This window comes from Mycetomoellerius zeteki, unplaced genomic scaffold (genome assembly GCF_001594055.1).
Source record: "Mycetomoellerius zeteki isolate Tzet28-1 unplaced genomic scaffold, Tzet1.0 scaffold204, whole genome shotgun sequence".
Lineage (NCBI taxonomy): Eukaryota > Metazoa > Arthropoda > Insecta > Hymenoptera > Formicidae > Mycetomoellerius > Mycetomoellerius zeteki.
In genome coordinates this window covers 970556-984790 of record NW_017257000.1, presented here as the reverse complement: position 1 = coordinate 984790, position 14235 = coordinate 970556, and the positions used below count along the sequence as shown (strand labels likewise).

General features: G+C 35.5%; 1 protein-coding gene across 2 annotated transcripts; it reads right to left on the bottom strand.

The window, feature by feature from the left end:
* Nucleotides 1-905: 905 nt before the first annotated feature.
* LOC108722444 (segmentation protein paired) lies at nt 906-13866 on the bottom strand. Of its 2 annotated transcripts, none has more exons than XM_018447563.1 (5): nt 13691-13866; nt 9884-10064; nt 9164-9453; nt 1667-2074; nt 906-1521 (listed from the first exon to the last, which is right to left on the bottom strand). In XM_018447563.1, exons 1-5 carry the CDS (start codon nt 13749-13751, stop codon nt 986-988), a joined length of 1476 nt encoding a protein of 491 aa, XP_018303065.1. In that variant the 5' UTR covers nt 13752-13866; the 3' UTR covers nt 906-985. The 2 variants fall into 2 exon arrangements, with proteins under 2 accessions (XP_018303065.1, XP_018303066.1); XM_018447564.1 differs by having other exon boundaries at nt 9884-10022.
* Nucleotides 13867-14235: the final 369 nt, after the last annotated feature.

The following is a 14235-nucleotide window of genomic DNA, read 5'->3' as shown; positions in this document are numbered from 1 at the left end:
GGCTCCTCGCACAAACGAGGGTCAGGATTTTAAGCTTTAACTATAGTTAGTGTCTCACGAAAATTCGATTTGAACATTTTTTTCCTTATACATGTGACAAGATTGCCCCCTCCCCTTAAAAAAAATCCTGCGGATAACCGTGTCTATATGGATCAAAGTGCTAAAAATAAAGGATATAGAAGTAATATTGTTAAATTTTAAGAACGTTGAATTTAATTAGTTTTTAAATGATTTTACATGGTATATTCGATACACTGAAGATGACCCAATTGTTACAGTTGTCAAAATCCAGCTAACGCTAAATATTCCTGAAACGTTCGCAAAATATTTCTGAAATCCCCAAAATAATATTCTAGAATATCCCGAGGTACTTTCAGAATATAAGAGCAGTATTCAAATAATCGATAAATATTACATTTATACATCATTACTTATTCGGAGAATGTTCCATATATATATATTCTGTAAAATTATAATTTTCTCAGAAATTCTAGATTCGGAGGTCCTTGAATAAATTTTTAAATGAATAACTTATATTGTTAAAATACATTTTCTTTACTTTCACCTTAAAGCCCAATTTTGGGGATTCACTTCATAAGAAATGTCTTTTTTATATTTTTTCTCATGTTATTCTTATTTACGAGTTAATGCGTCTTTACCACGGCTGTCTGTCATGCGTTCATGATTTTTGTTATATATGCAAGTAAAGTTATACAATATTCCGTATATGCAAGTAAATTCATACAATATTCCGTATATTTTCATTAATATTTGAACATTCTGTGAAAATTCTTTTGCTGTTCCGGAATATTTGGCACATTGTGAATATGAATTACACTTTTCATTAATAATTAGCATTAGCTGGGAACGTTTGTATATTAACTATCCAGTAACAAATAAACTATCGATACAATAATAACGATTGAAAATTTTATCTTCGCAAAAAGGAAGCATTTGATGCTTCTTATTTTAACTATTTCATACTTTAATACCAGAAGGTCTGTGGTGCTGGCCTAGGTGGTTGTTGAAAGCTCTGCACAGTATAAGGGCTAGCAAAAGCTTGATGAGGGTGTGTGCTGCTATAGACGTGAGATTGCTGCAGACTTGTTGGAGGACTCGATAGATTGACTCTACTGCCGCTAGCAGTTATTGCAAGATTCCATGATGGCGATGTAGCTCCTTGGTTAGTCTGTTGCGTTTGCTGTTGCTGTTGTTGTTGTTGCTGCTGCTGCTGCTGTTGTTGAGGAGGTGAAACCGAGCTGATCGGGAGTTCTGACGAAGTCAATTGATCGGGAGCGGATGTCGAATTGCCTGAATTCGGTCCCATCATGGTGACGAGAGAGTTCGCAGTCGGCGCTAATTGTTGATTACTTGTTTGCTGATAACTGGACGATACAGATAAATTAGGATAAGTAACCGTGGCCGGGAAGCTATAAGTCGAAGTCGATCCAACGGTCGATGATAGTCGTGTCGCCGGCTCCAATTGATGAGTCACTGATGCATGGGAATACAATTCAGAAACTGAAATAGAACGTAGCAGATTATCTCGTTCTTGTATTATGTTTTATGACAAAAATGAGTAAAGTAGTAAAGTTAAAGTAGAAATAATATGTTTATTGTCATCGATTAAGGTCAAGGTATGTAAACATAATATATGCATACATACCTTGACCGGAAGAGAACGACGCATCTGGCAAACTTTGAGGATGCGGATGCTGATGCGGATGACCTGGCGGCACAGCAGCTCCCGCGTGAGGAGGCGGTGCCGGTGGATGAATAACATAGCTTGTCGGATAAGCTACAGAACTGACGTATCCAGTAGACGTTGACGAAGAGATATGCTTTCGTAGTCTAGCTCTTCTATTGCTAAACCATACTTGAATTCTAGCTTCTGACAATCTTGTCCTCTGGGCAAGTTCCTCCCTGACGTAGATATCAGGATATTGAGTCTTCTCAAATGCTCGTTCCAACTCATCCAGTTGGTGAGCCGTGAAGGTCGTCCTGCTTCTGCGCTGCTTTCTTTTCAGCGTAATCCCTGGTTCGCTCTCGCAGTCGGATCCGGAACTTGTTTTTCCTACAAAAGGCATATTAAAATTGAAAAAAGCATAAGATATAATTTATCCATTTACATAATAGTTACGAAATATATAATCTGTCGCTATGTATATTTCGAGATTGTCGTCAGGACCCGTTCTTGGGGCTCAAGTTTACACGATGCGCGACTAATCGGGCGATGACGCCTGACGTCAAGACGGGCCGCGTCTTGGCTGCAAATTCGACACGGTCTCTATTCCCGGCCCGTTATCGTGCTTTTTTTTCATCCACCTTCGCCTGCGGGTCATTCTGTTCTCTTTTTGCGTCTCCTTCTCATTCTCTCTTGTTCGTTTTCTCCCTTTGTCGTGCTTCTTGAATTTACCGACACCTCTCCGTATGAGGATGGAAATAGTGCGAGTGACGACGTGATCCAACAAATCTGAGTCCACGATCGTGCCACATCCACGTGCGATGAATGGTTAGAAATAACTTCGATGAAAGTTCCGCTAGGACTTCGCAAGTAATTATTTCCTTCCGACGAAACGCAAAGACGAAATGAGTATTGGGCCTAATATGTAAGATTTGCCAGAGGGAATGGAAAGTTATTTTTTAATAGCAAACTAGTTACCGTTACTCATCGGGCGTATCGTGAAATTTTTTTTACAGGTTTTCTATCAGGTTTGAATCTTCAATCCCCCCTACCCTGGATACACCCATGCCGTTACTCGTTAACCGAATACTAGATCGATGTGTGAAAACAACCAATTATAAGAAATGAAATTGCTTTTTCGCTTCGAGTTAGAGCTTTGTACATAATAATATTTCAGAATAAATTTATACATGTTACATATTTTATGCATATAGCTAGTTCTACAAACGACGCGTCGACTAAATTTTCAGTCTTAAAACACAATCCGGTAAGATGACATTTTTCACAATAAATTTTGTAGTACGTGACATCTCTTCCGTCAGACTTAAAAATCGGTATTCTAAGTATTTTCATAAAGTTTATTTTTATGTTAATACAGCTTTGTGATTTATGTCATTCTTAAAACGTCACAAATTAATCACAAATCGAGCCATATTAACATCTTAAAATATTACTTAAAACGGTTTTAATATAAGAAAGAATTATAAAGTTTGGCCAAAGATTGAAGATTGAATACATAAAAATTTTTATCATAAATAGATTTAAAAGATAAAAAGTAACGATAAAAGTAATTGTAAAATTCGTTATTGTTATAAAAAAATATAACTGTATGTTATCGTTATAGTTATTACAAAAAAAATTAATGTCATTACTAGTACGTTATCAAAAAAATAATTGGAATGGTAACGACGTTACAAATAACATGTTATTTCCATTTCCTGCGATATATATATACCGCAGGTATATATATTTAATTTATTATTTTAATTATTTTATTTATAAACTTTTTAATGAAGATTTTGTTCGAAATGTGCACCTCTTGCAGCAATACAAGCATTGCATCTGTCAAACACGGCTCTTGTAGCAGCCAGGCACTGTTCTTGCGATATTCTGTTCGCTGCAGCTACGATACGATTTCTCAAATGTTGCTCTGATTGAATAGGCGAAGAATAAACTTCTTGCTTCAGAGTACCCCATGCATAGAAATCTAATGGCGTTAAGTCGGGCGAACGAGTTGCCCAATGTACTGCTCCTCCACGTCCAATCCATCGTTGTGGGAATTTTCTATCTAACCAGGTTCTAGCGACTCTGCTGTAATGAGCAGGGCATCCATCTAATTGAAACCACATTTCAGTACGTTGTTGTAATGGGATGTTTTCTAAATAGTCAGAAAATTCATTCTCCAAGAAATTTAGAAAACGGTCCCCATTTAATCTTGCAGGTAAAAAAAACATTTTTTTTCGATTTCTCTGAAACGGAGCAAAAACGAGCATATGTCTATAGGACTTTTTTTCTTAGTTTTTTACTCCTCTACACGCTCCCGAAGTTTTGCGATTTAATTTGGAAACACCCTGTATATATATACTCGTATATATATGAGATTGCCTTCATCATTCACTTTCGTGGCGTTTAACCCCAAACATTTGTTAGAATGTCATATACCTTTCTTGCCTAAAGTTGACACCCCTCGACTTACACGCATATCTATAGCGTACGATGCATTTCATATGCGAGAAAAACAATCCGACACGTTCGGTGAACAAAGGCGTCACTTCATCTGGACACCTACGGCAGCCCGACTCGTATGTTCACAACTTCGTGAGCATTTAATAGACGTCCCTTTTCATTCCTCACCCCTCTGCGAGGTCGTGTTATTTCTGCCCCAGTTTCTTTATTTTTTTCGACGGGCGCCCGACCGTCAGAGCGATCGACTTACATACGCAAGAATCCTCTTTCCCCTCCTTTCAACTGTGGTCCCTTTCATCTTTGCCGGCTTAGCAGCTCCTCAGATGATCTCAGGATGAATTCGTGTCTGTACACAATTCATTTTTCTTGTCAGCAGAGTAGGGAGACGTCTTTCCTTTCCACCTCGGTACTAATTTGTATCCGTGTTTGGTGAGAATTTCTTTAGGATATATAACATAGAAATTTCTTGTCCTTAACTTCTCGCAAGTATGGCACTTACTTATTAATATCTGTTAAACTGATACATATATTTTAGATATACGTATATTTTTAAGCTTATTAAATCCTCTTAACTTTAATTACCGTTTATGCATATTTTGATTACTGTAATATATGTAGCTAAAGATTTCTCTTTAACTCGTCGGAACTGACGATAAGTCAACTTTGTTGGACACATTGCAGTGATTGTTTGGATAACAAAGATTCTGATGAATAAAAATGTTGGATCAGAAATCAGAATAAAAGTTCGTAGCGTTTATACAAACTTCAAAATTTAAGTAGGTGTAACTTTGTTAAAAATGAACGAAATTTAAATTTATATAAGGAAAGAATTTTAAAACTTAAAATCTTTAATCTGTAAAATCTTTCGAAAAGTTACTATATCTTTGTTTCTGTGAATTCGATAATTTTTACGCATAGAGAATTACGAAATGAGCAAAATAACAAATTTTCCCCTCATTTTATGGACCTGTTACGCGCCTAAAAAAACTTGCGAAAATTTTCGATTTTTTAATGTGAAAGCTTAAAGTATTCCCTAAAAAGTGGTTTTTTTTTAAATGTCCCTAAAATTTTTTTATTACTGAGTTATCACGGAGTAAATAAAAAAAGAATTTTCACTTTGATTGCTCAATTCCGTTAAAAATCATTATCTCTACTTCTATATTATTAATTTAATTTAATTTAATCCATAAGGAAAATCGCCGTGTAACCCTAAAGTTGGCCGCTAATCGCGATCGTATTGTTGTCGCTTTATTCCGCACGAAATTGGTCCTTTCACTGATCGCATATCGCACTGGTGTCGTGTGACGCATTTCGTGATGAAAAATAATTGTGACAGAAGAGATCGATCAATTGACGCGTGTGTGAGAGGTTAGTGCAGGTTATTATCACTGCAATATTACGTGCTGTGAGTATAAGTTTTGAATTTCAAAATTGTATATGAAAATTATACACGGTAAGATGATAACGAATAAAAAAATAACACTTGGCACGCGCGAAGCGCGCGCTATGATCTAGTTAAAGAAAAATAGCCATGGGACCCTAAAGTTGGCCGCTAATCGCGATCGCATTGTTGTTGCTTTATTCTGTATGTCATTGGTCCTTTCGCTGATCGCATATCGCACTGGTGTCGTGTGACGCATTTGATGATGAAAAATAATCATGACAGAAAAGATTGATCAACTAATACATGTGTGAGAGGTTAGTGCAGGTTATTATCACTGCAATATTACGTACTGTGTGGGTATAAGTTTTGAATTTGAAAATTGTATATGAAAATTATATGGTAAGATGATATCAAATAAAAAATAACACTTGGCGAACCGCGCCTATAATCTAGTTTTTTTAATAATAAAATTGAGATGTTAAATCGATAGTAGAATTCATTATTGCCCTTTTTCCATGATGCGGATTGGTTCTTATCGCGTGCGTAACTTCGTGTCGCGAGCGGATGTCGTGTCAATTTGATTCTCTCGCTGCGCTTACTTCGTGAGCGGCTGTCATAACTAAAAACATAGATTGTTAAAACCGAAACTTTGTTTTATCGAATGATATAATTGCCAAATCTTTTTGAAAACTTGTAAACATGAAACAAATAAAGTAGCGCTATAAACTTTTGTTTGATCCAATACAATAGCTTTTCTGAAGTAATGTTGAGATAAAAAGTTACCTTACTGTATTTGAAATTATTTCTTTATTCTTATATCTATTACTGTAGCCATTTTAAACAATATCAAACAATGCAATTTTCTTTATATTATATCCTCAAACATTTAGATTATACTGTTAAAATAAATCTATTAAGTGAAAATTGACCGAAAAATGTTCAACACAAGTAAATAAAGAAGGCTATATTTGATCAAATTTTACAATCTCCAGTTCAAGTAACTGTCTTGAAATATAGTCTTAAACTTAAGCCAAAATACAAATATAGTCCTTTCGTTTTAAATAAAACTTAGTATTTATTCTTTTTGATATGTCATTTTAGTGTTAAAAATTTAATCTTGAAATAAATTGGTACACTTTTAATAGTTTTAATTAATATATATTATAGGTCTCACAAACCAAGTGTTAGTAGCCACCACTGTGTTATAGCTTTTGACGTCAGCTCCGGAGAATTAAAATGATCTTTTTTTGGCATTTATGTATTTTTTACTTTAAACGTGAAGAAACCAAAGAGAAAAGAATCTTAATTCATTCGTGAGTCGGTACGCGCATCTTTCATTGGCCGTTGATTTTCTCGATGACGATCAACATTTGCACGCGTATAAGGTCCACATCTTTACGTGCAACCTATCATACCAAGCTCGCGCGTACACACGTGGGCATGTACCGAGCGGCGAGAAAATTACAGAGCCCGTCGGACGGTTGTGGCCGATCTGGCTACTGGAGGGAGGCGATCCGACCACGGCGCACCGGAGGCGAACCGGCAATTTCCGAGACCCAGAAACGCCGGCACGATCGATTAATACGCGAGCATTTAATTTATTCATTCACCGTTGCCCAAGCAAGTAGGTTCCACATGGTGGTCCATCGTGTGGGCCAGGTGATGAGGCGTATCGCGGATGCAAAATCCTTTCACCGCGCGAAATCCTCCGCATTCACGGTGTTCTCGGATTTCTGTGGATTCAAGTGGGTCAATAGTGGATGTTCAACGTAGTCACATATATTATGAGACAATTGGTGTCACATGAAGTGATAATCTTTTTAAGATTTAGGAGACTGTCTAAAACTTTTAGAATAAGTCTCACTTTGTAGTAGAGTGAAATCTCATTCTTAAAGATTGAAACTTACGCTATTTTTTTCAAGAGTGAGATTCCATTCTAAAGAATTTAGAGAGAATACAATCTATAATTCATGCGGATAAAAGAGCGGCGCATCACAATCCTTATAGAAATTTAATATTGAAAAGTAGTGATTAACTACTTATTTTGAGTAATAAAAACCCTGTTATTCAGTGCTTTCAAATTTTGAATATTGAATGAGTAGTTGATCGTTATTTTTTAATATTGAATTAGATTTCTGTAAGGGAACTGGTTTAAAGCACTTTTCATGATATCAAAAATATATTTTAAAGTTTCTTTGAGAAGTGAAAATGAGATAAATTGAATGGAATTAAATAAAATAACACAGAATCGGAAAGTAACACAGAACAACGAAGCAAAACTATCTGCATTCTTATCTTCTCGAGGCAAATTCTAAAGGAACAGTTTTTCGCACGCAAGTGTTAGTCAAATTTAAAAAGTGGAAATCTTTTTCGTGACTAGCTAATCGTTATTTCTTCAGACTCTTTCTCTTCGACGCATGTAATTTTTACAAAATCATGTACTTTAATGCGTTGCGGGGTCCACAAGAAACGTGAAAAACGATTCAATTTTAAGAGGCACATAACGAATGACCACAAATACGGTCTCTCATATACGAATCGATGTCATTATAATCCAATTCCATGCAAGGATACTCGGCGTCAGGCCGATTCGCCAATTCGCCGACTATCATCAATCTCCGTTAGAACGCGAGAAAGAACTTGGGCAGTCGAGAGGGTCGATGGACACCCTCTCAAGAAACCTGCCGCCGTCATTAACGATCGAAGAAATTTTAAAGAATTCGCGAAGCAGATATTTTTATTGAAGATATAACATGAGAGACAAGTTATTTTGTTTATATTTTAAAATATAATTCCGCATGAGGTATTAAATTTTTTTGCTACAGAAAATTTTCTTATAATGTATAAATTAAATACACTAAAATTTGGAGCACAGACCAAATTGATCTTTGTTGCGTGAGTCCCTTTACTGCTTAGTGTCTGAAATAATTTTTTAAAATGATATTTAAAACCTATTAATTAATTAATAAAAACTCAATAAGGAAAATGATTTGAACAAAAAATGTATAAAAATATATAAAATTATTTGTGCGAAATTATGTATATAGTTAATTTTTGGAGAAACATTTTCTTCGTTTTTTTGGCTTCTCAGATGCATATATCAGGTGTGCAAAAAAGTTTTTGCCATTTTCCACGTGAAAAATTGAAGAAACATATCTTATGGTTTCTTTATTAATATTAAATGTACTAGCAAGTTTTCTGCAACTTAATTTTGAATTCATCTCGATTGCAATTCTCAAATCCTCATTATTCAAATTTTGTGACAGGTCTCTGATGCGTTAGAACTAAGTTTAAACTCGTATAATAAATACGCATGAATAATTTGTTTTTGATTAGTCATATTGAGGATATAAAAAAATATACACAACTTAAAATTTAACAATTGAATGACTCAGGGGGCGTATCTTGTAGTATAATGTATCGTATATACATATTAGTTGTCAATCAGAAAAATCTCTAGAATTGTGACATAAACAAAAATCGGCAAGAACTTTTTTATACCTAATATTTCCTCCACTTCCTGAGACGCACAAAGGTCTGTACTCCGAATTCTACCTGGAGTAGTACTTGCTACACATATTGCTAACGCTTATTTGTGTAGCGATTGTTATTTTGGGATGACTTCTCACCGTCACCTAGTTTAACGTCGTCTTCGGAATCGCGACCCCTGAGTAGTCGGGATATTGCGGACACACTCGGAGCGCTGGTCCGTTCGCAGATGCCCTCTTTGATCAGTCGATCTCTTATTTCCCATGAGAACATACCCGGGTTGTCACGTTTGTACTCTTCAATTCTCGCCTCCACCTCCGGCGTGGCCACACGTGGTTTGCTGCCGCCGATGACTCCGGGTCTGATACTACCAGTTTCTTGATAGCGGTTTAGAATCTTCGAAACGCACCCATGGGACACCCTTAATTGTCTATTCTCAGTGAGACGCGATAATAGACGAATCAGTTTATGTATTGTTTATAAAACAAAAATTTACACAGAAAGATTTTGCTGAAGTATTTAAAAATTTAATCAGATACTAATTTGAAAATAATTTCATTGGCCCATCGAAATAATTATATAGGAATAATTATAATTATATAGAATGAAATAATTACACAAGGAATAATTATAATTATATAGAATTTAAAAAATCCAAGTATGATAAGCAATACTGCGAAAAGCTTTAACGTTAGCAATCAGCTTGAGTGTTCTTTATTTTGATTGGCCCAACATTATTATTTTTAGATTCATATTTAGCTAAATTTTTAGATACTTCAGTAAAACTGTTCTTTCAGTGTATATATTTCTATTTTAAAAAGTTATCGTAGAATTATCCAAAACATTTCTTAAATTGATACCTTGATATAACACACGGTCTGACCCCCGCAGCAGCCATTTCGACTATCTTCAATCTGATATGATTAGGCAGCGGTCGTCCGTTGATGAAGATACCACCGAGCTGATTTACGCGGCCCTGGCCCGGTATTGAACCTATGTCTGCAACAAGCGGTACACTTCCTCCTTTCATCGCTTCCATAACTGAAATCCCAAGTAGACGTTACGAATGATATCAAATGTTAATAAGGGTCAATCCCTTTTTGAAATTATCTTTTTCTTTTATTTTGATTGTTTTTATGGAGTTGCTAAATTAAGAAATTGTCCTTTGATTTCCGTATTTACCAGAAATCAAGAAAAAGAAAAAAAGGAAGGAGAGAGAGAGAGAGAGAGAGTTGAGGAGGTAGTGGCGGGACAGTTATTGAACAACGTATAAAGAGAGCAGTCTGAATTTATCGTTGCACCACATGCTTGATTTAATTTTTTTTCTCTCTTTTTCTCGACGCAAGAGAAAGAGGAAAAAAGAGCGGGAGAGAGGGAGAGGGGGGGGGAGAGAGAGAGAGAGAGAGAGAGAGAGAGAGAGTTATAAGCGCGGGCGGCTGCAACGTATAATGAACAACGCCGTAACTACCGATAAGTCCAATAAATCCCGCTGCGGTTTTACGACACACAACAATGATAGCGTATAATTTGCTTGGCTTATTTAATTTCGCGTTACACGACGACGCGCTCGGCTCTGATCTATAAAGATAGGAATACGCGCGGTCCAGGAAAGGATCGTTGCTGCAATTTTAACTAGTTTCAGAATGTGTTTTTTAAAGCAAATTTTAAAAAGTGAAGCAAGTAATTGTAATTCCTCGTGGTATATCCTCGTTACTTTTAACCTACGAGTTTTAAAAAACCTATTTTGAAGAGACGAAATTACAATTGAGAGAAAAGACGGTAATAACAAAACGAATGAGTTGTGTAATTAGACAGGCAAAAAGGAAATACGCAATCACACGTTTAATATTAAAGAAAAACGCGCTCGCTTATACAAGACGCGGTAATCAATGAAAAAGCGGAATCTCAATGACAGCATCACGAAAAATCGGATCGTCCAGGCGAGACGTTAAATGGAGTAATTTAAGATTAAAAAACGTAAAAATGATAAAAAAATGACAATTATTAACAATATATTATTGTTAACAAATGAAAAAAACGCATTATTGATTATTTGTTCTTGACAAAATTTGTATTATGATAGTAAAATTAATATTAGTCAGAATTGACTAATTAAACCAATTTTTATGGTAGATTTGAAATGTAACTTAAACAAAAGTTTTATTTAAGAATGAAATGTTACCATCAATTTTCTTCAAAAGATCTGCCTGACATTGACAGTTGTCCTAAAATGAATAGAACATCAGAGTTGAGTAGGTCGTAAATTATGGAGCATTTCCTGCAGCGCTACAAAGCCTTTTTTCTTGACTACCATCGTTGGCCCATTGACGTTTTAATTGTACAGCATCTGTCTTTCTTTTACCATTCTATGGCATTTTAAAGAATAAGAAATTTTATTGAGATAAAAATGTCTAGAATAAATCATTGCTGAATCTCATACAATTTTAGATAGAATTTTTATATAATTTATCGAAAAAAGACCTAAGATGTGAATACAAAACCTTTAAAATATATTTTCTGTAATTAATTTAAATTGCTACAGCTTATTTCTATCACAGTTCTCTCTACCTCTTTCTCTCTTGTTCCATTTTTTTAATATATACATTGACAGTACGTACATATTTATTTGCTTATGTGTATGCTCATTTATCGTGTGATTATTTATCATATTATTTATCCTTGTCAGGTTATTTATCCTTATCAATCCTTTAGCGCCCTATCGTGCACATTCGATTCTTCTCGGAATTTTATTATGAAAAATAAGAATCTTATTTTAGACCGTATATATGAGAATACTACCAATACGAATTAGAAATTAAATGCCTACCGGTCAAAGCTGGATCTTTAATGCTTAAATAATTCAATGTGAATTATATATATATATATATACTATATATGTACATGCATATATAGTACGGAATACAAGAGATCCTGGTTCGACTCCCGGCCGAGGTAATATTTTTCGTAATAAATTTAATTACAATTTTTCAGTACATTAACATCTTTCTAATATGATACTTGATTGAGCATCAAATTATAAAAAAAATTGTTTGTCAATTTAATTTAATTTGTAATATTATTATAGTAGTTTAATTGCGTTTAATAAGTTCAGAAAAAAGATCCAGCTTTGACCGGTATAGGCATTTAAATTCTAGTTATTATGAAAATGCAGTAGGATATTTAGAATTTATTTATTATTATATTTAAGAAACATTGCTAGCAATAAATTACATTCAGTATTTTTTACAAAATTTTTGTAATTCAGTCATTGTTGCCTTAGAAACATAAAAGTATCCCGTTCCGGAGTTTATTAAATGATTTCGCTTTGTGTGTATTTGGACTTTATTTAAATTGTCATTTATTACATCATAAATTTGAGCGTACTATTGTCCAGCTTTCGAACGTACCCATGCATTTTGCTCTACACGTACAGAATAGTAAAGAAAAAAATGTGTAAGGATGAAAAAAAATGTCCTGCGGAAAATGTCCTGTGTCATTTCGTCACGAATGGAAAAACTTGTAGCTAAATCTATCCTGAGGACGATACGTTTAATAACAAGGTCTGTAAAATTAAATAACGCGCTTCGTCAAGTGTCCAGACGTGCGGCATCCCGAGTATAATTAGTACGTGTAATTAGTCGCTTGATGATTTACCAGCTGGAAACGAGACGCGAAAATGTGTGCTCGCGGAAATCGCAGCGGTAAATGATGGTGGACGATTAGCACTCAACTCAACGAATGCGCTTCCGTAAAATCCGCGCATAGAAGCTTTCAATGATGGTCATTAATTACTTCATCGCGGTGCGCAGAATTTCTTTTTTGCCTCGTGATTCCGTCATTATAATGATTTATGAGACGCGCCACATGGTTTTCTGAGCGGTTGGATGGAGGGACTTTTCCTCGTTCTTGAAAGAACATCTCAAGTTAAAATCGGAATCGCTTGAAAGATGCTAAGACACTTTAAGTTGAAGGAATCTTCGAATAGTCTCGATTTGTTAATTAAACGATTAATTATATTGGAAGTCACTTCACGCAAGAGCGCAATCACTATTGACGCGGTTTATTCGAACATCGATTGCACCCGCAGCGATGCATGGCTACGATTATGCAAGCGTTCTGTGCAATCGGATAGCGGTTTCCTTTTTCTGCGGATGCTTTTTACGTTAGTCGAAGTCTGTTTTACTCTTTGTCCTGTGCGACAAAGTGTTTTACGCGGAAAGTGTTTAATTACAAACGAAAGCGTGAGACCGTACCCTGTTGCGTTTCCCGTCTCTCGACAATAACAACGACGGCGATAACGATGGTGCCATCATTTCCATATCTTTTGCCACGATTGTGAAAGTGTAATTACTTATCGCGACCGGGATGAAGAAAAAACGATTAACGCGTTTTTCTTATACAATTTATTTACAAGCGACACTTTGCACCCGGACTAGAAAAGTGAAAGCGACGGGGTTAATCATCCGCTTCCTTCTCACCGTGAACTCTCTAAACAATTAATAATTTATCAATATGATAGGTATTTATAAAACCGCAGAGTTAATTGAATCTGCATCAATACCGCTCTACGGTTCTCCAACATAAATATTGATTAAATAACAAATAATAACATATTATTAAATAACAATATTAAATAATAAGTAAATATTTAATCAACCATAACATACCTTGAAAGGAATATCCAGTGAAACATGGTCGCATCATCGAGAAATTAGTCGTAACCGTCATTTCAACCGAACTACTGTAAAATAGTTCCGACGAGTTCGCTCCGACACCGAATGTTGTAAATCTCGTTACCGCACTTCACTAAGTTCTTCGTAAAAAATGATATCGCGATTAATCTTCTCTCCCGATAAATCTCACAAATGTTTCGTTTTATTCCTAGTTGTAATTTACTCGACGATTGTAAAACGAGACACGTAGACAAACACTAAACATATATTTGTACAAACAGACAATGTTCTTGCTCTCTCGTTCGGATCCACTAAATCCATGGATAAGATTTTGCTCATGGTCCAGGCCCGTCGGGGCCCCAACCGTGAGCATATCTTTTCTTTCTTCAATCCGCGATCTGAATGACCACAATCACTTTGTCTATCCACACTGGAAATGGATGTCGACTGATCGACGTGCTAATTCTGACTAAGACTCTCGGGGATGAGATATCAGGGTAAGGCCAGACACTCCCACCAGCTGCAGTACAGATAGTTCT

Coding starts and splice junctions, on each gene's coding strand:
- LOC108722444 (XM_018447563.1), bottom strand. CDS start 13,751: ATGACGGTTACGACTAATTTCTCGATGATGCGACCATGTTTCACTGGA. Junction 10,065..13,690: donor CACTGGATATTCCTTTCAAG/GTATGTTATGGT, acceptor TTGGGATTTCAG/TTATGGAAGCGATGAAAGGA. Junction 1,522..1,666: donor GTCGTTCTCTTCCGGTCAAG/GTATGTATGCAT, acceptor GTTCTATTTCAG/TTTCTGAATTGTATTCCCAT.